A 27472-nucleotide genomic window follows, 5' to 3' on the forward strand; every position below is an offset into this window, starting at 1 on the left:
TCAGACACTTAATAATTACCTAGCTGTGTGGCCTTGGGCACGTCATTTAACCCCATTTGCCTTGCAAAAATCTAAAAAAAAAAAAAGAGGGGGGATTCAAAAGGCAGCAAAGGGGAGGGAGGGTGCTGCAGGCTCTGGGAGCAGTATGCTCTGAGGGGTGGGTGCAGTGAGAGGTGAAGGGAGTCCTGGGAGATGAGTCTGCAAAGGAGGGCATGAGGAGCATACTCTGGATGCCCATCCAAGCCTTCTCTTCATGTGGCATGAATGGTGAACCAAGGAGGAAGTTTTAGCACAGATCTCTGGCCCCACCATATTATGTTCACCAAGGAAGCAAAAGGATTCAGGGCCAGATGTGATAGAGAAGAACATTTATTGTGCAGGCATTTTCCTGTCCATGTGACTCTGTGTGACACCATTTGGGTTTAAGATCCTGAAGGAAACTGAGGCAAATAGGGTGACATGACTCAGCCAAGGATACACAACTATGACATATCCGAGACTGAACTTGAATTCACGAAGGTGAGTCTTCCTGACTGCAGGCTGCCCAAGATGCACCGCCAGGCCCAAATGGACTCACTCCCCCTCCCATTTCTCAGACCAACTGATGCTTCCTATGTATCTGCCAACATAAAGCCTTGGGTGAGGATGAAAAGTTCGAAGAAAAGAAGTTGATGCTAGCCTAAGGAATAGTGAGTGGAGACAAGTTCTGGCTTTCCTTCTTTAAGACGACTAACCCGAACAGGACTCATTCTCACCCCTCTGCTGCCCAGACCCAGACTCCACAGCAGCAGCCAAGGGTTATTGGGGTGCTGGAGCCTGTGGAAACAGCATGGGGTCTGGGCACTCCACTGAAGTCATGCATGTGACCCTACATGGGCCTGGTTCTGCCTGTCACTGATGGCCATCTGGAACCACCTTCCATCTGGTTTCCTGCAGAAGCTCCTAGGGGCAGGGATTACCTCTAGAGAGCCTCTGGCTTTTTTTAAAAACCATGCAGAACTGTGTCTATGCATATCGAGTATGGGTCAGGTAATTCTTAAAATAATTTTAACATCATTAAATCGTGGCTCTGAGCCCAAGGTTCTATAGTCAGAATGGTAACTCATTAAATTTTCTGTGGAAAGCCCTGAAGCATTTTCTCTTCTGAGCTAACAACCTCCAGCCCTAGCACAAGGGGACAATAGGTCTTTGCACTGTCTTTTTAAGAAATAAAGGGGGACGGCTAGGTGGTGCAGTGGATAGAGCACTGGCCCTGGAGTCAGGAGGATCTGAGTTCAAATCCAGTCTCAGACACTTAATGATTACCTAGCTGTGTGGCCTTGGGCAAGTCACTTAACTCCATTGATTTGCAAAAAAAAAAACCCTTAAAAAAAGAAATAAAGGAAGGAAGGGATAAAGAATTGAAGAGGAAGGAAGGTGGGAAGGGAAGGAGGGGAGGGAGGAAGAAAGGGAAGTAGGGGAGGGAGGAAGGAAGAAGAATGAGAGAAAGAGAGAGGAGGGAGGAGAACGAAACTGAACAGTTTTTGGAACTAGGCCAAATTATGAAAATAAAGAACATATCTTTAAAACATTGCCCTTTCCCAGAGCTGGTTTGTGTAAAGGATTTAACTCAGAAGTTTCAGTAGATGGGTATCTTTTCACGTCCACAAGAAAACAAATGTTTTCTTTGCCCTAAGGAGGCCCCAGATGGAAAGGAGGGAGGGGACCCTAACAGTCTTGGCCCCCACACCCACAGTAGGTTTTGATAGCTTGGCTCTGAAGTTAAAAGGAAATGTGGGGAGAAGCACAAAGGAGAAGGGAGAATGGCCTGGGAGAGCAGCCAGGAGCTGGGGGCAGGGCTGGGCAGCTCAGTCCTGCGGCTGCACTGGACACCCTCCACCTTGGAACCCTGTCACAAGGGGAGGGCAGGTGCTGGTTGCTCTACAAGGCTAGAGCTCTACGGGACTGCTGCTGGGCGCCTTCTCGGATGCTCTACGCTCTCTGTCCATGGGCTGACACCCTCCCCACTGGACTAGGAGCTCTCTGAGGGCAGGGACTGTTTTGTGCCTTTTTTGTGCCAGTGGTCAGCCTGGAGTAAGGGCTCAATAAACATTTATTGGCCAAAGGACAGGAGCTCCAAAAGCATTATCAAATAAATGACAATAAGATCCACTCTCTCTTGCCCGGGAGCTGACCCAACCCGGCCTTGCCAGGAGCTGGAGTCCAGACGCTTGCGGCTTGGCTCAGCCTGGCTTCCTGCATCCTGGACTTGATGGGAGAAATGTCCATCTAGGTCATGACAGAAGGGAAATAGAAGTATGGTGGGGTGGGGTAGGGGTGACCTGCCCACGGTCATACAACCTAGAGCCAATATTAAAACTCAAACCTTTCTTTCTCCAAATCCCAAGCTCTTCTCCTGGCACCGGGCCTGGGATTCAGGTGACTGTCCTCAATGTTCTCCCCTAACCTTAGGCCAACTGATAGCCCAATCTGGGTGCCAGCTGATACCCCTGGGGGGCAGGGACCCTTGTGCTTATCAGCCCCAAGCACTGGGCCCACCATGGAAGTGGCAGGTCAAGTGGGGAAGGACCATGACCTGAGGCAAAAGTAGGAGCCTTGGTGTGAATGCCCATGTAAGTAGCATCAAACCCTTAACAAGAGGGATTCGTTCAAATTAGACTGTGACAAAGGGACAGGTTTTCTCCCAGAGTGAGCTGTTCAAAACTAGCCATTCACATTCTATTTGTGAACTCTCTCCTTGCTGTTAAGCATCAAGTCTTGTGCTTGTGGGGCACAGAGACCCAGAACCACCTGCTGGGGTTTGGTGGTGCTCTGGACATCTGAAGGAATGACCATTCAGCAGTTAGGGGGTGGGGGTGGGGGTGGGGAAGGAGAATCTCTATTAGCTGGACAGGCAGGAAATTACTGAAACCAAAGTGGTTGGATGAAGTCACCAGAATGAAAGCATGAAAGTCGTGCAGGGACCCTTGTGTGTGTGTGTGGGGGGAATAGACAGGATATGTCTCAACTCACCTGCGCTGCAGCCGAAGGCAGTAATCCACAACGACAGGCACCGTGTCCTGTGGAAAGGCCAGAGAGAACATATTAGAAAGCTGGCCTCTGCTTAGGGCACAAACACGCTGCCATCGACTGAACTGGCACTCCCCAAGCCAATCCATATCCTCATGTGGCGACTGAAGGAGAGCACCCCAGTGTACAATGTAGATGCACCATCTGGCACCCCATAAGGAGGCCCACAGCTGGGAGAGGAGCAGCGGCAGCTGCCACTTCTGGGGATACCCCTGATCTCCCAGACCCACTAAAGGTACAAGGAGGCAGCTATGGGAAGGACCCTGGAACCAGAGGTCAGAAGACCTGAATTCGAACCCTGCTCCAGAATCTCACAAGCCGCACTACTTGGGGTGAGCCAGTCCCCTTCTCTGGGCCTCAGTTTCCCCAAGTGTAAAATGAAGCAGCAGGACCAAGTGAATGGCTTTTCCTCTGGTCCCCTCTGACCCCTCCACGATCCATCACATTCCACAAGTCACTCTTAATCTGAACCTAAATCCCAGCCAACCCACAAGCATGTATAAACCATCTGCTGGGCTCCACCAAGGCAATGCCCTCCAGAGTTGCATGTCCACAGAGATATTCACATTCAAGACTGGGAAGGGGGCAGGGAGTGGGGGCACAAGAAAGGCCTGTGGAAGGAGGTGGTCCTCTGGCTGAGCCTTGCAGGGACCCAGGGGCTCTGATGGGGGCATACATGTAATGTCTGTGCACAGTTATGGAATGGACCCCAAAGGAGCTTGACAAGACTGCAGAGAACAGGAAGGGAAGCCATGGGAAACCAGGCCAGAGCCATCAGGGAGGAGGAGTCTGGAGAATGGGGACATAGGAGGCAAATGCCAAGGTCTGGCTGAGGGGTGGGAGGGCCTGACCCCAGAGGGAGGGGCAGAAGAAGAGGGAGTTGGGAAAGCAGGCAAGTGTGAGATGAAGGAATGGCAGCACTTGCAGCTGGACTGGAGGATGACCAGAGGGAGGGTACAGGGAAGGAGGAGACAGTAGAGCATTCCCCTGAAGGGGAAAGTCCTGTGGTACATGCTACAAAGCCAAGATGGGGAAGCGAGAAGGGTGGCAGCACAGTCCTCCAAAGGATGCTCACAGATGCTTCATTTTTCCTCATCCTTGTCCAGGTTGGAGAAGGCAGAGGGTCTGACTTCCCCACCTGGACTTGGTTCAACCCAATTCCCTGTTTCCTTGTGTATTTGCAGCATCCACAAATTCCATTCTCAGTATGTGGTAGCGCACAGGGGTAAGGATGGAAGAAAAGTAGGCCACTCGGATGCCCACCAGCTCAGGGCTCTTTGTCCAGCCACAGCCAGAGGATGGACACTGAGTCTGAAGGAGGCTACCCTGCTCCAATCCTAGTTCGGGGTCTGGGATGCCTCAGGCCCCAAGCTAGTGGGTGTCAATCCATGGGAGTAACCTCCCCTGCCGTATCATCCTGGAGACAGGCATGGAAGGCGGTGGGAAACAAGATGAAGAACCTGAGGTTTGGGGAAGGCCCAGAGGTCATCCAGTTCGAACCTCCTCAAGCTCTTAAGAAGTTTTGACCACGTGGAGGACAGCAGGCTGCAAAGGGAGAAGCCTCCTTGTTTCTGAAGGACGGACCAATCTGTTGGGGCAGATGATGCATGGATGGAGAAAGAAACCAAGTGCCATGAATGCATGTCAAAGTAGAGATGTGATCAGAGGATGAGGATGAGGAAGGCCTCCTGCCAGGAGGCAGCCGGTTGTGGGGAGCAGGCCAGCCAGCACGGGCTGGAGAAGGATCAACGGCCAGGCCAGTTTGGTTGTGATGGGGTGTAAAAGTGGAGTGGGTGATTCAACTAGGCAGGGTGGTGTGGAGACAGATTATTAGGACCTTGAGATGCCAAGCAGAGATATTTACATTTTTCTCTAGGCGTGGCAGAGTCCTATCTATGTTCTAGGAACATTAGTTCAGGGGAGGCATGGGGGGGTTGGAGATGACAGGGTGAAATGAGGGGTGGCTGCTCAGGGAAGAGAAGGGGAAGGAGGCAGGAGACACATCAGCTCTGCTTGGCCTCTGCTGCCAGAAGGGCAGGGCAAGAGGGAGGCTGACAAGTTAAGGATGAAGGGCTTGCGCCTCCAACAGAGGCAGAGGAGCTTTTCCTGGGGAGAGAACAGAGATACAGGTTCTATCTCGGGCAGGTTGAGTTTGTTCAGGGTTGGCACCCAGGAGAGAAAGACAATGGTTGGAGCAGCAGAGGGGGGAGTTACCTCCTAGAGATGAGGACGGCATCCCTGAGGGAGGGAGTGGAAAGAAGACAAGGTGGGGGGCCCAGCACTCTGGCTCATCCGCACTTAGGAAAGGACAGAGGGAATGTGAACCAGCCAGGTCCAAACCCCCTCCACAATGCCTCGGCAGGAACACTGGACCCTGAGAACTTTGTAACTCTGTCCATGGTTTCACAGCCACAGGGGTTAGGGTGGACATGACCCAGGTCATTCTGATGGAGGCCGGCTCTCATCCAACAGTACTTCAATAAACTAAGACATGTAGAGCAACACTCTTTGGGACAGTGAAGAATTAGAAACAAAACTGATGCTGGGGTGGGGGGGGGGTGGTCGTAAGAAAGATGTGTGTGACGAACAGAGAAGCATGGGAAGAGTGACATCAGCAGAGCCAAGGAAAGGAAACACAATGATGACAACACTGTGAGGAGACTTGTCCTCCATTCTCAAAGACCATGCCATCAAGGAGGTGAGGCCATGACAAGTGCGTGAACTGGAATGGAGCGAGAGGGGGCCGTGCTAGGTCACCAGTCTCAGTTTCTCCTCTAGAGCACTTGGGTCCAGTGGCCAGAAATGGATCAGGACAACTGGAGATGGTTCTAGGTGAGAGGCGGTCAGGGTTAAGTGACTTGTCCAAGGTCATGCCCAGGCAGGAAGTGTCAGAGGCTGAGCTGGTGTTCTATCCACTGTGCCATCTCACAACACTGGAAAACACTGAAAAGAATGAGGGCAGCTCAGTGGTGCAGTGGATAGAGCACTGGCCTTGGAGTCAAGAAGATGGGAGCTCAAATTCTGCCTCAGACTCTTAATAATGACCTAGCTGTGTGACCTTGGGCAAGTCACTTAACTCCATTGCCTTGCAAAAACCAAAAAAAAATGGAAAGACATCAATAAAAATTTATTTTAAAAAAGATTGACTATCCACTGAGTTGCTGAACAAGATGTATTATTTGAAGAGGAGGACTGCTATGTCCCTAAATAGCTCTGACTCGGCATCCCCCCCCCCGATGCCATGTCTTTCCAGAGTCTGTACACTGGATCCCAAACACTTGAGGTGACAGGCTTTCGGTCTTAGCTTGCCCTTCCAGCTCTGTCCTGATCCCCACCTCTACCCCCATTCCCACTCTGGGATCTGACCTGCTCTTTGGCTTGGAAAGCTTCTTGTGTACCCTAAGTCACTTTCGGGTGACCCCCCCACCCCCTCCCAACAAGATCCAAAGGTGGTTAAAGCAGGGGAAGCCCCAGGGAGCTGCTTGAGGCTGGGGACTGTGGGATCCTTTTCTTTGTGTCTGGAGCCGGGAGGGAATTTGTAAACACTTGGTGAATAGAGGTGAAGTTCTTCACAAAAGCAATTACTCCCCATAATTAGAAACATGCCAAGCACCACAGGATGTAACTATGGATACTTCTCTTAGTTAGCTGGAGCTCGGATGGTGAGAAAAGGCTCAAATAGACCTTTTGGTTTCCTGAGATTTAGATGGAAAAAGGTCTCTGATGGCTGACGGAAGCAGAAGAGCCAGCAAAGAGGCCCTGAGCCAAGGCCACCAGGGATTCACAAGGCTGAAAGGAGAAGCTGAGGCTGGCAATCAGAAGGGGGGGCGCTTGGCTGAGGGGTGCCTGCCTCTGCCTTTGGCCTTATCAACAGACCAGGGGAGGACCATGAGAGCACAGATGCAGAGTTGTCTGAGCTTTCTGGATGAAATCCATCATCACTCCTCTATTTATCCAAAGATGGACAAGGGGAGTAGAAGTGTCATAGTGGTGCCCTATCACCCCCAGAAAGCCACAGGTACTGGTCGCCACCTTTACCAGGTTCTCCAGGAGAAAGCAGGATGGAAAGCCAGGCCCTGCCCTCCCTCCACACCTGCTTGCACTCTGTGGCCAGGCTCTTGGCTGGTGCCCCCGCTTACTCTGTCTCTGTTCCCCTCTGATGCCCATCTGGCACATGCAGCCCAGTTGCTGGCACGGTGCCTCTAGAAACCATTTCTCCCAGGAAGGTATTAACTAAAATAGGAAGCATTTTAAAAATGATCTTAGTACACCTTATATGCCTAAAATGTGACTGAACCAGAGACAACTTGGGATTTTGGCCATTCTCAGTCCCTCTGGAATAAGGAGTTTGGATTTGGCTAGCCCCCTGCATTATTCTCTCCCCTTCTTCCTTGCTGCCGAATCACATGCCTGAACCCCCTTTGTCCCAGAAAACCTCCACTCAACCCAGCTGTCCCCCCAAGATAAGGACCAATTTCTGTTCTCCCTCTCGTTGTGTCACCAAGTTCTCCATTTCTCTTGCTGCTCTGCTCCCTGCAGCTTGGTTCAAACCCCAGCACGCATCTGAGGGTACCAGGCACTGGCTTGGGGCTGAGACCCAAAGGCCTTCCCTCAATCTAGCTGAGCATCCAATTGGGTTCCCACCCTCTCCTCCTCCTCCTCTGGCCAGGCCCCAGCCTTGGGGCCCCACCGAGGATCTGCCCCTCCTGGGCCCTCGCAGCTTTTCTTTCTCTCTTCTTCCTGGCACCTTCTTGTTCACACATCTTCCAAATCCGGTGGTCTCTCACAAATCACAGCCTTCATCCTGCCTCTATTCTGATAGACCAAATTCCTTTGTCCTTTAGTTTATGCTGGTATTTAAGAATGGGCGGGGGGGGGGGGGGGCGGCGGCTAGGTGGCACAGTGGATAAAGCACCGGCCTTGGAGTCAGGAGTACCTGGGTTCAAATCAGGTCTCAGACACTTAATAATGACCTAGCTGTGTGGCCTTGGGCAAGCCACTTAACCCCATTTACCTTGCAAAAACCTAAAAAAAAAAAAAAAAAAAAAAAAGAATGGGCTGGGGGAAGGGCTGCCCTGGCTTCTCCGGCCTGCTGCCCAGAGGCAGAGCCCTTGGCCTAGTCACTTTCTGGACGTCTCCAATCTGTCCTTTGGCCTGGGCTTCTGTTGACCATCTACCTGGTCAGCCAAGTCTGCCCCTTCCCCCATCCCTGGCTCTTCACTTTGCCTCAACCTCCAGATCATACTGTTTGCCAGCTCCTGCCAAGCCTCCCCCCACCATGACATCCTCTCTGGGTAGGGGTTAGAATCCTGGCCCTGACCTCAGAGGTCCTGGTTTCAAATCACAGTTCTTACATTCACTAGCAACGAGCTCTTGGGCAAGTCACTTAAGCTCACTTGGAGACTCAGTTTTCTGATGTGGAAATGAAGAGAATAACATGGATGCCGCCCGTCTCAGGGGTGTTTGGGCAAATGTACCTTTTATTGTTTCATTCATCGGAGGACAGTGAGAGCGCTGAGGATGCAGACAGAGTACCTGTATTGAAACCCACCTCTGTGCCATCCTTGCTGACCTCTCCCTGAGTCTCAGTTTCCTCATCTGGAACACAAGGGAGACTGGTCAAGGGTCCCAAGGTCACTCCTAGGTCTAAATCTAGGAGCCCCTGACCTCAGATACCCATCTGTCTCCCTGCCCCCTGGCTCCGGCCTCCACTCAAGCCTCATTCTCTTCCAATGGGATGCTGTAGAGCCTTCCACTTCAGTGGCTTTTCCTTCCAACTCATTTTTATGGAACTGCTGAAAGGCTTCTTCTCAGGTCTGAAGCTGCGCATGGCATGCCGCTCCTTGGCTCAGGGACCGTGATTGGGATAGAAGCCCCTCAGGATCTGCTGCTGCCCCTCTTTCTTTAACATGTTATCTGCATTTCAGTCGCGCCAGAAACCTGCTGCTCCCTGAACTGATGTGTCCCATGACCCCGACACCTGACATCCTCTCTACCTTCTCTTCCTTAGAGCTTGGCCCTGCCTCTTCCAAAAAACTCACCCTGATCTCTCAAGTATCCTCGGCCTCCTCAAGCTTTTCTGTAGGATGCAGGCTGAATCTGCCCTTTGCTCTCATTCTGTACGATCTGGGAGGGAACTCATTGGTCCATACAATGTCCCCATCCCACAACAAACATAAGCTCCATAGGGCAGGGACATCCCCCCAGTGAGCACATTACACTACCTCTCAGACACCAAAACCCCCAACATTCAGGGATTCACCTTCCCTCCAAGGTGTACAAACACAGACCTCCCTGCTGGCCTGTCTTCCCTCTCAAGGAGAAGGCTTCTAAAGGTGGAAGAGACAGGACAAAAAAAGAGAACAGAGGGAATTAAACCAAGCTAGTTAAGAAGGGAGAGAAGAAGCAAGGCCTTAAGTTTGAGTTGGCAGCCAGAGGTGTGGGTGTCGCTTCCTAGAGCTTCTTTTCCTCCAGTTTGGAAACTTCAGTCAGGTTTGTAAATGTGGCCCTCCCCACTGCCCTGCTCCCTGGGCCAACCCTGGCACCTGAGGAGAAGAAAAGGAGCAGCATTCTCTTAAGGGCCAACATGCTCAATCGTGACTATAGGCCTAGCAGGTGCCATTGGCTAAGTGGCCTGGAAAGGTCCATGGGGCCCTGGTGCTAGTGAAGATGTCACCTTCAGTCAGTCCTTGGGCCCAGAACACTCTGGGTCAATTAGAGATGGGATTGCGTCTGCTCTAGAGGGACATAGGTCCTGGTGCCAGTGAAGACGCCACCCCTGTTAGCCCCCAGGCCCAGAATGCTCTGGGTCAGTTAGAGATGGGATTGGGTCCGGGTCTTGGCAGACTCTGAGCCCACTTCCTTCATGATGCCTTCTTGCCCCTCGCTTTGCTCCCTAAGAACAAACCCTGTTTCCCTGATTCCAGTTATCCCTTCACAGAGGCCCTGCAGAGGTACAGCAGGGTGATGACATAAGTAGTCTAGTTGGCTTTCCCCGTCCAACTCTAATTCCCAGTGATTACGAGGGACAAACCCAAGCCGGGTGGCTGCCTGGGCAGGGTTTTAGTAACTGGTCAGACCCTGCCCCCTCAATAAGAAGTGAGTTTGTGCTGGACTCTGCCTCCTGGTGAGGCCTAAGTTTCCCCATCTGTACAATGAAAGGGCCATAGTCTTCTTTTGGGGTCATTCAAGTCTCTTATTTTAAAAAATCAAAGGCCGCAGATTCTCACGACCAGAGAGAGTCTGCAGTCCAAAGGAAATTCATTATCACTCAACAGCCAGGGGCAGCCACAGCTAGTCAAGAATCCCCCTTGCCAGCCCCAAGCCTCTGGGCCAAGACAAACGGCTGGGTCAAGGCTAGGTGACGAGCGCCACCTGCAGGGGAGCTGCACCAGGCCGCATTCACACTTCCCCCAACTGCCTGTCCTGGGCATCTCGGACCCAAACAGGGGGTTCTCTGCTCATTGCTTGGCCTTTCCTCTGCCCCCCAGCACCCCAGGAGACCTGGAAGACCCACCACACCCTTCCCAGAAAGGTCCTGGCCAACGTCCCTGACAAAAAGGCCCTGGATCTCCGGGGACTGGCAGGGAAAGTACAAAAGGAACATGTATTGATGGAGCATCCATCCAGCATGTGCCCTCGGAGATGGACAATTCTAGTCTCATTCGATTTTCACGATGACTCTGGGAAGTGGGAACTGCTGTCATCCCCATTTTAGAGGTGAGGACATGGAGGTGAGCTGGTGACTTTCACAGGGTCACCCATCTAGGAAGCGACTGAGGCAGGATTTGAACTACGGAAGGTGAAGAAAGTGAAGGCTCAAGGCAGCCTCCATGAGAAAGGCAATAATTGATTAGGGAAGAGGAAAAGGATTCCCAAGTGGGTCCAGACAAGGTCAGGGAGCAAATGTCTAGTGGGCCCCTTGGCTCAGCTGTCTGTCCCACAGGGGCTGGTCATGGGCTTCCTTTCTCCTGTCTGCCTCTCCCTTGGATTTTCTATCTTGTCCCAAGACTAAGCAAGTTGATCTCAAGAGTGAGGTCCCTGCAGCCCCCTGCCCTTGCCCCTGGCGGGACGGGAAACCTACAGTTGTAGCAGCAAAAAATGACAGGGAAACTGGCAGTACTCTGTCCCCTGCCATTGTTCCTTCCATGGCTAAGAGCAACTAAGTAGTGGCCCCAGGATGAGGACTCCCTCCAGATCTTATGGCAAGGAAGACTCAAAGCCCACCCCTGGCGCTCCCTTGCAGCCTGAGATTCCACTGTTATCTTGCCCTCTCCCTGGGCAAAGCTCCCTAGGTAATGACCTACCTGGTGAAGAATTGGGTCAAGTGAGGGTCTGCAGCAATAGGAGTACCTACCAGTTGCCTCACACAAAAAATTCTTTAGGCACCTTCTCACCAGCCAATAAGTACAAGACACAACATGCAGCTCCACTGCCAGGGCCCCCACAGCTTGTGCTGGAAACTCCCTGTTCCCTCTATTCTTGAGTAAGAGGGGATCCTGGGGAATTGATCCTTGAATCTTCTCCCCTCCACTGCCACACTATTGCTGCGCTGGGATGTCACAAGCTGCCCTCCAAATGTTCACAAAGCTCCTTAGACTTTCTGATGCCTCACAAGCATCTTCCCTAACCAAAAAAAGCATCAGTAGTCCAATATTCTGCTCATTTGTTTCCACAGGGAAATTAGGAAAACATAAGAATTTATATATTTGTAAAAGGTCTAACATGTCCTTAAACAAAAACACGTTATCTTAAAATATTAAAAAAAACACAGAACTAGAATGAAAAACTACCACCAAAATAATTCATGTTGGAAAAATGCTCACCAGTGGAATAGACTAGGTGCAATAGCAGGAAACGATTATAGTAATCTATAATTAGAGTCCACTATTGGTATAAAAACTCTCTTCAATAAAAACTGCTGGGAAAATTGTAGGTTAAGAAACTTAGATTAGACCAACCTCACACCGTATACCAAAATAAGATCCAAATGGACACAGGATTTAGACATAAAAAACAGTACCATAAGCAAACTAGAAGATCAAGGAGTAGTTTACCTGTCAGATCTATGGAAAGGAAGCAGTTTATGACGAAGGAAGAGATGGAGAACATCATTAAAAACAAACTAGATGATTTCAATTACATTAAATTAAAAAGGTTTTGTATAGACAAAACCATTGTAACCAAGATCAAAAGAAATGTAGTAGGAAAAAAAAAAGAAATGTAGTAAACTGGGAAACAATCTTTACAACTAGTATTTCTGACAAAGGACTCATTTCTAAAATATATAGAGAACTGAGTCAAATTTTTTTTAAAAACAAGCCATTCCCCAATTGACAAATGGTCGAAGGATATGCAAAGGAAATTTACAGATGGGGAGATCAAAGTGATCCATAGTCATATATGAAAAATTGCTCTAAATCATTAATTATTAGAGAAATGCAAATTAAAGCATCTCGGAGGTACCACCTCACACCTCTCAGACTGGCCAATATCACCAGAAAGGACAATGATCATTGTTGGAAGGGTTGTGGGAAATCTGGGGCACTAATACATTGTTGGCGGAGCTGTGAACTCATCTAACCTTACTGGAGAGCAGTCTGGAATTATGCTCAAAGGACAACAAAAATGAGCATACCCACTACTGGGTTTATACTCAGAAGAGATAATGGAAAAGGGTAAAAACATCACTTGCACAAAAATATTGATAGCAGCTCTGTTTGTGGTGGCAAAGAATTGGAAATCGAGTGAATGTCCATCAATTGGGGAATGGCTTAGCAAACTGTGGTATATGTATGTCATGGAACACTATTGTTCTATTAGAAACCAGAAGAGACGGGAATTCAGGGAAGCCTGGAAGGATTTACATGAACTGATGCTGAGTGAGATGAGCAGAACCAGAAAAACACTGCACACCCTAACAGCAACATGGGGGTGATGATCAACCTTGATGGACTTGCTCATTCCATCAGTGCAACAATCAGGGACAATTTGGGGCTGTCTGCGATGGAGAATACCATCTGTATCCAGAGAAAGAACCGTGGAGTTTGAACAAAGACCAAGGACTATTACCTTTAATTTAGGGGAAAAAACCCTGATATCTTGTTGTCTAATCTTGCTATCTCTTATACTTAATGTTTCTTCCTTAAGGATAAGATTTCTCTTTTATCACATTCAATTTGGATCAATGTATATATACCATAGAAACAATGTAAAGACTGACAAATTGCCTTCTGTGGGGGTGGGGAAGTAAGATTAGGGGAAAAATTGTAAAATTCAAAATAAATAAAATCTTTAAAAAAAAGAAAACAAAACAAAAATGCTCCTTCTTGTCCCTGGGAAGAGAGACAAGGCCAGTAGAAGTCATTCAAACATACCTGAAAATGCTGTTCCATCACCTGGATTTTACCCTGGTCTGGACATTTTTTCAAAGCTCGGTCTGTACAATGGAAGAGGATTTCAACCATCTGGGAAGAAACAGTATTGACATCAGACAGTTTTGAAGAGAATGAAACCACAATGTAAGCAGGACTTGTTATCATCATCATCATCATCATCATCATCACCCCTACCCCCCATCACTGTTGTCATCATTACCATCATCATCACTATCATCACCACCACCACAACCACCACCATCATCACCACCAACACTGTTTTCATCATTACCATCATCATCATCATCATCACCATCATGACCATGATGACTATCATCATTGAGAGAAATAAATCTCAATAACCAATGATCTGGCGAGATTCAGATTTCCCCCTTTTTCTGTTATCCTTCTTTCAAGACCTCAGTTGAGGAGGTTGAGCTAACCTCTTCTATACAACCCACCTATAACCTCATAAGGAAGCCTGAGTAGACAGAGATCCTTTTGTCTAGATTGCCCAAAGCTGAGCACAGGGATAGTCTCTGCCCAAGAGTGACACGATGTCCTCTCAGTCCTTCATTGGAGTGAGCTCACTTCTCCTGTTCTCATGCTGATTGCCCCCCAAAAGGACAAAGAAGCTGTGGGCTCAACACCATGACTATCTTAGGTCTAAGAGAGAGATGATCAAATAACCATTCTTTTATTAAAATGATCTCATTAATAAAATTATTAAATTGCCTAGAAACCACATCTCTCAAACTTTGTTTTTTTTGGGGGCAAGGCAAGGGGGTTAAGTGACTTGCCCAAGGTCATACGGCTAGGCAATTATTAAGTATCTGAGGCTGGATTTGACTCTGGTCCTCCTGACTCCAAGGCCGGTGCTCTATCCACTGTGCCACCTAGCTGCCCCTACATACTCTCTCTCTCTCTCTCTCAAACCTTTTTAAAAGGCCAGATCATCATCATTGTCATCATTGTCACCATCATCAACCCCCTCAATTTTAAGGGTCTGGTCACTGGAAGCATTTGAGCCCTGATGGGGGGTGGGGCAGGGTGTGAGCTCTCTAGGGAGGTGGTGACTCATCCAGGGAAGAGTGTTCAGCTCTCCCATAGGTACTGCCTCTCCCACTAGAATATCAAGCCCTTCAGGGAGGGGGCTATACATCTTTTTTCTTTGTCACCCCATCATTTGGTGGAGCATCTGGCACAGAAGGAGAGGGGCCCTTGAAGGAAAGGACTTGAGTCTGAACTCCACTTCTCTGTCTCCTAATCTTGACATCACCCCAGGCCATAGGATATAACACATAGAGCATCAGAGCTGGTTCAAATGCTGAGGTGGATTCTTCAAATCTGTATGACCCCGGACAAGTCACTTGACTCTGTTGACCCTGGCCCATCTGTCAAAGGAGGGAGTGAAATCTAATACCCTATCATCATCTCAAAACTATTCACTAATAGAATTTGTTCCAGATCAACAGATTATTCTGGTTTAAGGTCATCTGTGATTCTGGATAATACTGGCTCCTTTTTCCCTCTGGTTATGGGCCTTTTGGTCATTTCATTGTCTATTTGAACCTTCACCAAAGCGAGGATGGAGGAGAGGCTTGTGACCTTTGGCCCTCAGCTGGATGGTGGGCTAGTCTAAGTGACAGCTGCATTCCTTTGGAGATCTCCTAGTTCTCCTTCAAGATTGGAGATCTCTTCCACAAACAAGGGTTAAAAAGCAGACAGTGAGAGCTACCACAAAAGAACTGATTTCCTGGGAAGAGGGAAACTTTCACCTGCTGAAGGCAGATACTAGGAGGAGCATGGAAAATGGAAGCTGGGGATGAGTAATAGGTTTAGATGAAGCACGTCCTTCCTGTCTATAGTAATCCTGGGTCACTACAGTGGAGCCATGCAGTGGGAGGCCCCATCGGGGTCCCTGCGGAGAGAACCTGTCCATAGAGAACTTACCCGATCAGCAACCACGGCCTTCCGCTTACTAGCGTCCCCTGACAAGCCTGCAGAGAGACAACCCAGTGTGAGGTGGGAGCCCATGCAAGCATCTTGGGCAGGGGCCGGGAGAGATAGAGCTTTGCATGACATTCCAATAGGCGATGCCTTGGCAAACAGACCAACTCCCAGGAGAGCGGCCCTTTCCTTTCTCATTTCCCATAGTCTTTTGTTCACTAAATAAATGGTCAGAAAAGGACTTTTTCTTGAATTCTACCCTCCCCAGCCCCCTTTCCCATCCTTCTACCCTCAGGTTCATGGGCACTTGTGGGGTTCAGAGGGACAGCCCCCAAAAGGAGCCAAGCAGAGAGGACTCACCTACGACAGCTTTGGCCTTCCCTTCATGGAAAGACCACGCAAGAGCCAGAGCCTCTGTCAGACACTCTTGTTTCAGGAGGTGATCCACTCTCTGCAATGGAATGAGAGAAGTTTCCTTACTCTGGCTGATGCCTGGCTTTGTTTTCTCAAATTCTGCCTACATGGTGACATGCTAGTGCCAAGGTGGGCAGAGCCTGTAACTGAGGTCACCAAGAGGCTGAGTGATCCTCACCCACTGGCCCCTGGGCCCAGGCCGGACTATTCTCTGTCTACTGGGCCAGGCAGTGACTCACATTTCTATATTCTCTTGGCCTACTCTCTTCCAGAAACTGCAGCTTCCTATGATCACAGGTGATTTCAATCATGTGTATTTTCTTTTCTTAAGTAAATATTTTTCTAAAGAGCTCACTAGCACAATGACCACAATAACTTGGCCTGGACATGATAGGCCATGAAAACTGGGACTCTCAGCCACAACAGACTAAGCTATTTCTTTGTTGGACAGGTCAGCCTTAAGATTCCTACAAGACAGAGGATGATAGGGCTTTTGCTCTGTGTCTTCATTCAACGTAACTAGGACTCACCTCTCTCCAGCTCCTTAATGTCATCACGTAAACAGACTGGAAACAGGAGAAAACAAGGACCATGGGTCAGGCTTCAGAAGCAAACTGCTCAGGGAGTCTACCTGGGAACTCCCAACCCCTTTCCCGGCAGAGTCGATACTAGGTTAAACACCCACAGGCTAAAGGGTGAAGGGCCCAAGCAGGGACAGGAGGATGAAGTCTCACGGACAAGGGGGTCAACCTGCAATGACTGGGGGAGAATCCCACTGAAATGGAGAAACTACACAATGAAGAGAACCCTTCCCCAGGCTGGAAGGGCTCTGAGATTATGGAGTTCAGCATCCTCATCTTATGGAGGATGAAAATGAGAAATGTAAACGATGTGATGTGGGCAAGGCCCCTCAACCAAAAGATTCTCCTACTACCCATAATGGTCTCTTCTGTGACCTCCTGGTCATCACCAACCCTTCCCTCAACCCCCATGACAGACAGACAGAAGCACACACACACACACACACACACACACACACACACACACACACACACACAGAGTCACAGAGCTTACTTTTGTCCCTAAATAAAAGATTTGACCACCATAACTACTGATGGACTGATAACAGGCTTTCTCTCCAACTAGAGCCTAAGAAAACAAAAAGCACATTAGGAGAGACACCTTAGTTTGAAAGAATGGTAGGTATACAGATTATCACATTAAATAAATCTGCTGGAAAACCAATATGCTTATTAAGAGGGATCATCTCTGTTCAACCAGATAATTCTTCGTGTCCATCTTTTTGATGGTGGTGGTGGTGAGAGTGCTGGTTAAGGCTCCTACCAGAAGCAACCCCATTAAAAAAACCAAACCAAAACCAAAAATTCAGTCAGTTGCATAACTTCTACCCTCCCCAGGCTGTCCCATAAGAAGTAATAAAGGGTCCAGGGCAGAACAGACAATAACCCAAGTGGCTTCCAATAATCACCTGCTGTTGTCACGGGATTGCCCAAGCATAGGAGTGGTCATCGTGACAGCTGGACTTGCCCTGCAGGCCCAGCCCCCTTCACACACTCTTTGTGGAGGCTTCGGGACATGGCCACATTTTTTTTAAATGTGCTAGAACCCTACACTTTGGGGCATGAAACCATGGAGCAGATACCAATTAAACATGTCTGTCATTAGTTTCCCAAATCAATTCACCAAATATTTATTATGAGAAACCACCCACTACTCCCAGGCCCTAGAAGAAGCTTATGAAATCCTAGGATCTCAACTTTAAAAAAAGACTGGTTTGGGAGATGTGAAATGGTGTCTCAGTCTCAAATGGCAGAAGGGCCAGGTCAAGTTTTCTAAGCGTCCTTGGTGAGTGGAGTCCAGCCCTGTGTGGCCTCCCTGCTCCACCGGCACCACCAAAAGGAGGGGCCCTCCCCTCCACCCCCATACCAGGGCCTGGCTGACGTTGCCTCCTGTGGCCAGGGACTTGAAGTGGCTGCTATTGTAGACCAGCTGCACCTCGGAAATTTCCACCGTCTCCAGCTCTTCCTGCGTCAGCCGATCAATCACATGCAGCTTCTCCACACTGTCCAGGAGCACAATTGTCCGGGAATTGATCCACTGCAAGCCAAGCACATTGCCAGAGAAACTGTCAGCAAGGGAACCGGGCCGAGGCTCCGCGAGCAATGGTCATAAACTTTGAGAAAACAAAAACAACACAATGTCAAATTGCTTGCTTTTTTTGAGTTTGTGGAGAATGAGCAAGTGGGGGGAGAGGGGTGGAGCACAGTGCTCAGGTATGAGACCCCACGTCAAGAAAACACTATCAGGCCCATCTGAGAATAACGGTGATGATGGTTGATAATAATCATTTGGTGGTCAGTCATTTCAGTTGGGTCCAAATGGGGATTTTCTTGACCAAAATCCTGAAGCAGTTTGCCATTAATTTCCTATAGCATGAGGAAACTGAAGCAAATAGGGTGAAGTGACTTGCCCAGGGTCACTAGTTAGTAAGTGGCTAAGGCTAGATTCCACCTTAGATCTTCCTGACACCAAGCACTTTACCCTGTACCCCCCAGCTGGCAGGATGATAGCTCACATTTATAGAGCATCTACCATGTGCCAGCACTGGGTGGGGGGGGGGGGAGGTGTGCTTTACAGATGAGATCTCACAACAACCATGGCAAGGTAAGAGCTATTGTTACCCCATTTTATAGATGAGGAAACTGAGGCCAACCAAGCCCTTTCTTGGCTGCCTGCACATCTCTAGGACTTCCTGACTTGACCCGAGGATTCTTTTTTTTTTTTTAGATTTTGCAAGGCAATGGGGTTAAGTGGTTTGGCCAAGGCCACAGGGCTAGGTAATTATTAAGTGTCTGAGGTCACATTTGAACCCAGGTACTCCTCACTCCAAGGCTGGTACTCTATCCACTGCACCATCTAGCTGCCCCACTGAGGAAGCTCATTCTTGAGAAAACCTCATCCTGCCCCCAACCTGGTGATCCTCTTCCTCCCCACCTGCATCCCTCTGCCTGGAGGGTTGTGGAAAGATCAAGACCAAGACCATCTCCCAACTCCACTGTCTTGATTCTAACAACAGAGCCAGTGTCTTCCTGGATTCACCTTCTCAGGAGGCAGGTTTCCCTCCTGGTTCATCTAAGGGTGGGACTGAAAAGGAATGTGGTGCCCTTCTCCTGGTGCCACCTCCCCAAAAGACTGCCTTGTCCTTGGACAGTTCAAGGAGGGGACAGAGAGCAAACTGGAAGCTTCTGATCTTCCAGTCCCATAAAACAGTTAACATTTCTTAATTGTCAGAGAGCCAGAGAGCCTTTTCCTAAGATAGCTAACCATAAATTCCAAAACTACCTAGGTCACTCCTCATTGGGGTCACTGGTCTTGCTTGGGTGGCATGTCTGACCTTCCTATATGTGTTACTCTTAGTAAACAAATTCTGCTCAGAATATGTACCTCAGGGGCAGCTAGGTGGCACAGTGGATAAGAGAACTGCCCTGGAGTTGGGAAGACCTGAGTTCAAATCAGGCCTCAGATACTTAATAATTGCCTAGCTGTATGACCTTGGGCAAGTCACTTAACCCCATTGTCTTGCAAAAAAGTCAAAATAAAAAGAGTATTACCTCAGTTTATCTTTATTGCAGGGTGGGGCCCTAAGCTCCAAACCTCCATATAAGAAGAGTGCTCATCCAGACATCTCTTTTCTCTTGTGGCTGTACCCCACTGGGGTTACCCTGCCTGACCCTTCCGCCTCTTCTTGGGTATCTTCTCCCCCCCCCCCCCACTTCAGCTAGTTTCTTTATGTTCTGTCTTTCACCATTATACTGTAAGTTCCCTGAGAGCAGGGGCTGCTTTTCTCTTTTCCTGTTTCCAGGTGCCCACATAGGCCTGGCTTACAGCAGGTCCTTAATATATGTCTAATGATGACTGACTTGGCCAGAGTCACACCTCTAGGAAGATGTGAGGCTGGATCTGAAATGGGGATCTTGGAGGCCAGAACTACAGAGGCCCAGCTTCACTGAGCAGCCTGAGTCTGCATCCTCAATGCAGCCCTGCCACCACATCCACCCTCTGAAGCCTGGGCAGGGAGCAGAACAAGAGGTTCCACTTAATCCTTCATTCCTCAAACCTGCCTTCATCTTGTTGGCAGAACATGAACCTGCCTAGGTCACAGGTTCTGATTACTGTGAACCTCCAAGAGAAGATGGCCATGGGGATCTACAGAGGGGGGGCCAGGATGGCTTTCTTTCTTGCCCATGACCTTAACCCTAGGCAGCCATTTAAAGCCCTGATGACTTGCCCCCTCCCCCAGTCTCCCTGAGTACTTACAGTGAAGTTGATGAGGTCATAGTACAGGTGCAGATGCTTTTGTTTAGTGACATGAATGGCGCCTGATTCATCTCGTTTAACCTGAGGACACACAAACCAGAGACTCAGATGATGCCCATTTATGGTCATATTCACAAGTGAGTATATAAAAGGCTCAAACTGAAGCAGAAGATTTATAAGGCCCCCCAACCGTGGCCAGGGCCAGTGGTGCTGGGGCCACATCTTCAAGGCCCTGCTGTCTGGGTCATTTGACAAGTATTTATTAAGCCCCACCATGCATCTGGCACTGGTGGGGGGAAAGAGATGTACAAAGAACAAAATCCTCCCTGTTTGCAAGGAGATTACACTCTAATGTCTAGATGGAACCAGATCAAGGTTCATACAGAGCATTTTAAAGGGCAGTTTGGGATGGTTCCAGTAGCTGGGGAGGCTGAGGAGGTCAGGAAGGGTTCATTTCTTGAAGAAGGTGGTCCCTGAGCTAAGTCTTAAATCAAGGACAAAGACAAGGAAGCAGTGCATTCCAGGCCTGGGAGGAGAGACAGCAAAGGCCCTGGGACCAGAGATGGAGAGGCCACCAAGAGAGGAACAGGCCAGAATAACAATAATAGGGTCAGAGATTTCAAGCTTGAAGAGACCTTGGAGGTCACCTAACTTATGGATGAGGTCAGTGCCTCCAGGAAGAAGTAACACACTGGCCATCTAAGCCAATTCAGGAAATACATGTCAGAGAAAGCATTTGAACCCAGGTCAACCTATGCTTGGTCTGGCACTCCGCCCATTGGACTACCAGGTAGCCTTCTTCAATAACTGGGCAGACTCCTAATAATCATCAGGTTAGAATTCTACTGAGAATCAAGGGTGATTTGACATTAGAAACACTACAAATCTTATATTCATATTAGAAACAAAATAATACAATACTTTAGATAGAAGATTCAGGAAAAACCTTTAAAATAAAATATAGCACTTGTTAAAAGCTGCCCCCCCAAAGCCCAGAAACAAAAGCACCTTCCCTTACTCTGAATAAAATATTTATCTACACCCAAGTGTCGGTGCTATTTATGAAAGAGAAACATTGAAAGTTCCCAAAGGATGCCAGGAAAAGCCAAGATGCCCACTCTCTCCCTATTTGAGCTTGAAAAGCTCCAAAGAGAGGCAGAGCCGTGGAAAGATGGGGCATTAATTAATTCACTGCTGGTGGAACTGGGAATTGTTCAATCATTCTGGAGCAAGAAAAGCTAGAAGTTGCTTGCATCCATCAATTACCAAGCAATTTTTAATAGAATTTATTGTGTGACTCCATTAAGTGCTGCAGATACAAAGATAAAATGAAGAAGGTCCCTGTCCTCAAGGAGCTTACATTCTAAAGGGAGGCAATATGAATCTATGTATGTGTATATGTGAAAGCAAATACATTATATGTCCACAATGAACACAAGGTAGTTTTTTGGGGGGTCACCAGCAGTTTGGGATGGGGGAAGAGGTATTGCTGGAACCATCTTAGAGAAAGCAGGGATTCTAAAAGATGGCATTGAGAAGTGAGTGAAGTCCAGACAAGAGGGTGGTCTGGGCCAAGACACAGAAACATGAGATGCTTGTATTCTTTGACCTAAAGATCCACCTGTACTGGGACAATTCCTCAGGGATTGATAGCAAGAAAAACGCCAGAAAAGGCTCAAAGGCAGCATTGTTTCTACCAATATGCTGGGGCAAAGGGAAAAAACCTGCCTGATAATTGTGAAATGGCTGAATAAATGATGGCCTAGGAATATGATGGAATATTATTGTGCCATAAGGAAAAACGAATATGAAGACCTGAAGGAAACTTGGGAAGATTTGTATGAAATGATACATGGTGAAGAAGACAAGGCCAAAAGAACAATCTATACCACAAACACAATGAGGCAACTAAGTTAAAGACACAGAGTTAAAGACACAAGAGTCACATCACTACACGGCTGTCCAGGTTGTAATGAGATGACCCCTCCCTCCTGTTAGCAATGACAAAACTCTCTATTTGGGGGGATATTTATTTCATGGGGGGATGGAGAGGGATGTTAGGAAGTGTCTGCTGTATATAAACAAAATATATTGGTATTTGACTTAAAATTAAAAATAAAACCCTACAACCCTTTTTTGCTATTCAAAATATCTTAGAAAGGCATAGTCAAATTGGCCTTTCCAAAGTCAAACAGGAAAGTTGTGAAATGGTTGACAATTCTTCCTGTCCCAATTTTCACAGCAACGCTCAGCCCCTGGGTCAGTTGAGCAGATGTGGGAGCTGCACACAATCCGGATGAACTCCATTTCACATCGCAGTTTTCTGACAGGCGGCCCATCTCTTTCTTATCCTCTACACCTTGCCACTCCCCTCCCTCCATAGCTCTCCCTTCTCCAGCCCCCAGTGGCTTCTTCTTGTCCTGCCCTCCTGGCCCCAGGTCAACACCTCCCTGGCTCTCTGCTCCCCATCACATTTGACTTATTTAACTGCATCAATGGCCACAAACCAATGTGATTTTTAACTAAGCCTCAGTTTCCTGAGATGAGCCTCAGGACTTTGCCAGGGCTTTGCTTAGAGTTGCCATCAGAATAGTGAAGGCCCCTTATCCCCCTGGGCCACAGCTACTCAGGTCCCACATCTCCATCAGATCTCCCACCAGAACGGGCAGGTAAAGGACAGTTGCCCTTCCTTACTGCCTGAGCCTTGGAAGAGTGGACAAAGAGGGCAGATGGTCTCCCCTCTGGGCTCCATTCACTGAACACACTACTGAGGATATACACTCCTCCACCCTGGAGGACATGTGTGGACCACATGTGCACACACATGCACAAACAGAAATGGCTTATATAAATACCTACAACGCATATGGACACCAAAGCTCTGCGCTTCAGCAGACAAAGGGACAAAGGCTGAAAAAACGCCATCTCATCATTGGCAAGAAGATCAAAGAGGAGAGTGCTTGCCTCTCCCCCATTAAAGACTGCCGGCCCACAGCTGGGCTCCGCAGCAGCATCCTCATTCATGCTTGCCTTCCCGGTCAAGGCTGCCCTCCCCCAAGTGCACTAGTGAGTGTGGCAGCCAGGCTGTGGGACTGGCCCATCGTCCTTCTTCTATGTAATTCCTCTCCTTGGCATGTGGCAGCTGCTGATGCCCACCATGTACCCTGCCACGGCTTCTGGGGGAGCCCAAAGCACTTGGTGTCTACAGACATAACTGAGACGTCAGACCAGGAGGAGCTGGGGTCACTGAAAGAACTCTGCAATTTTCAAAGGCAAGAAGTCCCATCTGTATCCAACTGCAGATGCAATCCACCGTTCATTTCTAGAATTTGTCCAAGACAAACTGGGGGTGGATGACCTCCACCGGCTTACCAACATGGTCCAGTCAACAGGTGCTCTCTTAGCTCTACTTGTGAAGCCAATGTAGTTATTCTCTTTATGGTGACAAGTCTAATCGAGGACCTTCGACAACATTATGGGGTTGGATGTAGCCAACCTGGTGTCACCTATAAATAGAAGATTCTAGAAGACCCTCATCATCCCTAAGGTATCACTCTGTGAATCAAACTCAAGAGAGGACTCCCTCCCATGGTAGTGGTGAAGGAATACCTCTGGCTTGCCTTTGTCAAACATATGTGTCCCTGTTTTATGCCTCTCTTGACATATTAATGACCAGAGCTAAAAAAGGTTTTCTGTTACACTGTCTGAGGAATCCATATAATTCTGACATGTGGGGGAGAGCCTATGTCAGGGAAAGCCTTTAGACAGTGGTTTTCTCTACTGAATTAAACACTTTTCTGCAGTCGAGGACAGTGGGGTTTTCCATTCTTGACATCCTTCCATCAACTGTGTGATGGCACAGATGTGGCCTCCTAAGGAACTGAAGGCCTTCCCATTCCCTTCTGAGAAGCCATGGATCAGGGTGAAGATCATGGGTTATCACTATGGATGGGTCACCTTCCTCTGATAATGACCCCATGCCTTTGGTATTGTTCCTATATTTAGATATCCCCCAAGGTTCTCAGAAGGAAGCCACTTCCAGCATAGCTCTCTCCTCCAAATATTTAATCTAACCCTTGCTACATTTTTCCATCTCTCATTTCCTCAGCACCCTGTCTTGGTCTGGAATGGTCCAAATGTCAAGCCTCCACAGACCTAACCCTGGGGCTTCCTCATGGTGTGGACACCACCCCACATTACTGGCAGCTCAGCCAAGGATGTACAAGCCCTATGGAGACTCCTATGTGTCCAGGCTGGCTTTGAGAATGATCCCAACAGAGAGGCTGACCACCAGTGGGCACACCCCTTGGTGATGAGTTCTTTAGTCTGCACCACTCAGAACCCAAAGCAAACTACAAAATGGCCTTTAGCCTTGTGCAGAAACAGTGTCAGAGGAGTGGAAAGTATACTAAGAATCACAGTTTTCAGGCCCTCTATAAATGTGAACTTAGTTGTTGGTTCTCTGTCCGTGAGATTCTTATCTAATGACCTATGGGGAGACATTGTGGTCATGAACAAAATGAGGCAAGAGAAGAAAGCTGCACCTAAATGAAAGAATGATCCTCTTCTAGAGAGGCAGATGAAGGGATGGTAGAATGGCTTTCAATGGGTGACTATGGGCAATGAGAAACAACATGTTACGAGCCATTTTAGGCATCATCTCTTGGTGCCAATGACGAGTATGTTCAAAAACGACCACCATGAAAATGATTGTAGCTTCTGTGCCAACATCAGCAGCAGAAGATGAAAAGGTAGTGAGATTCTATAAAGAACAAAGATCTTCCTACTTAAAATATACTGTGGTGTCTGGTGACTTTGATGCAAAGATGAGGATGGTAAAGAGCTGGCTGGCCTAGGAATAGGGAGGGAGAGGCCAAAGATGGGCATTAGATATCTTGAGAGCCTCATGCCTGAACATCAGAAACACTTCCCTGGAGAAAACAGCCGACCAACATTAAACAAGCACTCACATGTGCGAGGCACAGGGACATAAGAACAAAAGTCAGAAAATAGTCTGAAAGTGGTAGACATGGCAAGGACTGACACCACGTCAAGCTAATTTTATTTTTAAGGGATGGGTAGGAAATGACTCATGAGTGACATGGTGATTCCTCAGGATGCCTCTGTGTATACTAAGAGAAAAGGATAAGGCCAGGCACTGACTGGACCAAGTTCCTGTGCCTAAGCAGACAGATGCCTACTGTGTCTGGAATATGGAGGGGTTACTTCCTACAGCCCATGAATGTCTGGGGCGGGACTGAAACCAGACTGGGTAGGCTTCAAGGCTGGCTCCCCACCACTAATCCACACTCTCTCCCTCTCATTTGTCAGAATAAAGATAAAAATGCACACAAAGCTAAAACAAGGAGAAAATGATCTGACTGGTGATTAAAACAATTCCAACATGGCCCATTAAAACAAGTTACTGATGTGGGATAAGGAAGATGGGTGGAGGGAGGGAAGGACATTAACTCTAATAACTTCACACAGAGTTTAATGGCTGTAAATCAGCTGCCACCGTGCAAAGAGCCAGACACCAGCCCAGTTGGCCAACACTTGGTGGCCTTCCCAAACAGAGTGTTGTGGGTGGTCAGCGGCAACTCTGGTTTAAAACACAGCTTCTCTGTCACATCTTCCAGGGAAGGATGGAGGGGGTTGGAAGCAGCATGGTGCCATCAAGCAACAAGAGGCAGAAGAAGAAAGAACAGAAAGCCAGCCCAGAGATCCAATGGAAACAGGCCACTGTCCGATGAAGAGTGAGGAGGATACAAATAAGTGAAAGGTGTAGGGGGGCAGCTAGGTGGCACAGTGGATAGAGCATCAGCCCTGAGTTCAAATCCGACCTCAAACACTTAATAATTGCCTAACTGTGTGACCTTGGGCAAGCCACTTAACCCCATTGCCTTGCAAAACAAAAACAAAAACAAAAAACAAGTGAAAGGTGTGGAAGGCCTAAAAAGATATTTACACCAACTTATCACCATTACAGAACACAGGTTCACAGAGGGAGAGTTAGAAATCACCCTGGAGGCTCTTTGGGTCAATCCCCTCATTTAAAAAAAAATAATGAAGGCCCATGGAGAGGGAGTGACATGGTTGGGAACCCAAGCAGGAGGTGGCAAAGCTGTCCCTGAGGCCACGTCCAGGGCAGTTGCCCCATTTGGAGGACAAGGAGCTGTCCCATTAAACATAACAACATCATGCATAATTAAATAATAAGCCAGCAAAACAAGGCACCAGCAATTTGCAGATACACTATTAAAAAACAAGAGAGTTAGGACACAGCTATCAGAATAGTGGTGTCTCCAGGCAGCAGAGCTGCTCCCCAATGAAGGCTTACCAACAGAAAGTGAACGACGTCTCCTCTGCAAAAGGCCAGTGTGGGGTTCACATAGTTATTGGCTGCCACAAAATGCCAGGCCAGCAGGGGGACGCTGGAGGGATCCATCTAAACCAAAAGGAAGTGAAAATCAATCCTGTAAACTGTTAAGACAGCCCAAGATGGCACCCCCCAAGGAGGCAGGTGGAAGCACCCCAGGGGAGATCATTCCAGGAAGGGTAGAAATAACCACAGGAGCCGACTCTTGCCAGAACCACGGAGTGAGAGCCAGAAAGGACCAGGGAGGCCAGCTTGACAATTGTTTCCATGGCAATGTGGAGCTGCCATACCTCCTAGAAGACATGGATGTGGCATGCACAGACACACATTAGCACATGCATGTGCATATGCACATACAGTACACATAAATGTTCCTAGGAGGAAGGCCAGACCCTCATTGTCCAGGCACAGAGTCTGAAGTGACTCGACCAGTGACCTAACCAGGAAGTGGCTGGGCTGGGCCTTGAACCTGAGGCTTCTGCCTGGAAATCCGGGGCTCTTTGGACTAAGTCAAAGTTTCCTAGTTAGGAGGGAAAGCAACCTCCCTTTGCGCCCTCTGACTGGACCCTTCATCTCCCCAGACTGCAGGCCCTGGCACGGCTTCAGTACCCCTGGGGTGGGGAGGGGAGTTTGGATGCTCAAGGCGTCTCCAGGTCGCCTCTCCTACAAGCTGCTCTCAGCTTCTCCAAGAGACTAGAAACTGTTTCTGGGTTGATACTCAGAGCAGTCACTGTCTTAGCAGACATGCCAAGGTTCAAAGACTGGTTCAGGGTGGCCATGTTGCCTCCCTCTCTACCAAGGACTGGAGGCACCTCCTTCACTCTACTTAGAATGATGCCAACATTAAAGACTGAGAGAATGAAAGGGCCCTATGTATGGTGGGCTGGGCAGGGCACCATGCTCTAGTGGTACAAAGACCAAAATCGGACACCACTGGAGAGGGCAT

General features: G+C 48.5%; 1 protein-coding gene across 13 annotated transcripts in view; it reads right to left on the bottom strand.

Annotated features, from left to right (window-relative positions):
• The window catches only part of VPS8 (VPS8 subunit of CORVET complex), a 180122-nt gene that overhangs the window by 100275 nt on the left and 52375 nt on the right, over positions 1–27472 (bottom strand). For all 13 annotated transcript variants that reach the window (XM_074189594.1, XM_074189588.1, XM_074189595.1 and 10 more), the window contains 9 exons: positions 26488–26595; positions 20148–20228; positions 17757–17927; positions 16884–16958; positions 16340–16375; positions 15756–15846; positions 15399–15445; positions 13446–13535; positions 3013–3059 (listed from right to left, as the gene is read on the bottom strand). In XM_074189594.1, coding sequence (XP_074045695.1) covers positions 3013–3059; positions 13446–13535; positions 15399–15445; positions 15756–15846; positions 16340–16375; positions 16884–16958; positions 17757–17927; positions 20148–20228; positions 26488–26595 — 746 coding nt within the window. The remainder of the gene's footprint in view (positions 1–3012; positions 3060–13445; positions 13536–15398; positions 15446–15755; positions 15847–16339; positions 16376–16883; positions 16959–17756; positions 17928–20147; positions 20229–26487; positions 26596–27472) is intronic.

The sequence above is a fragment of the Macrotis lagotis genome, chromosome 5 (assembly GCF_037893015.1).
Source record: "Macrotis lagotis isolate mMagLag1 chromosome 5, bilby.v1.9.chrom.fasta, whole genome shotgun sequence".
Lineage (NCBI taxonomy): Eukaryota > Metazoa > Chordata > Mammalia > Peramelemorphia > Peramelidae > Macrotis > Macrotis lagotis.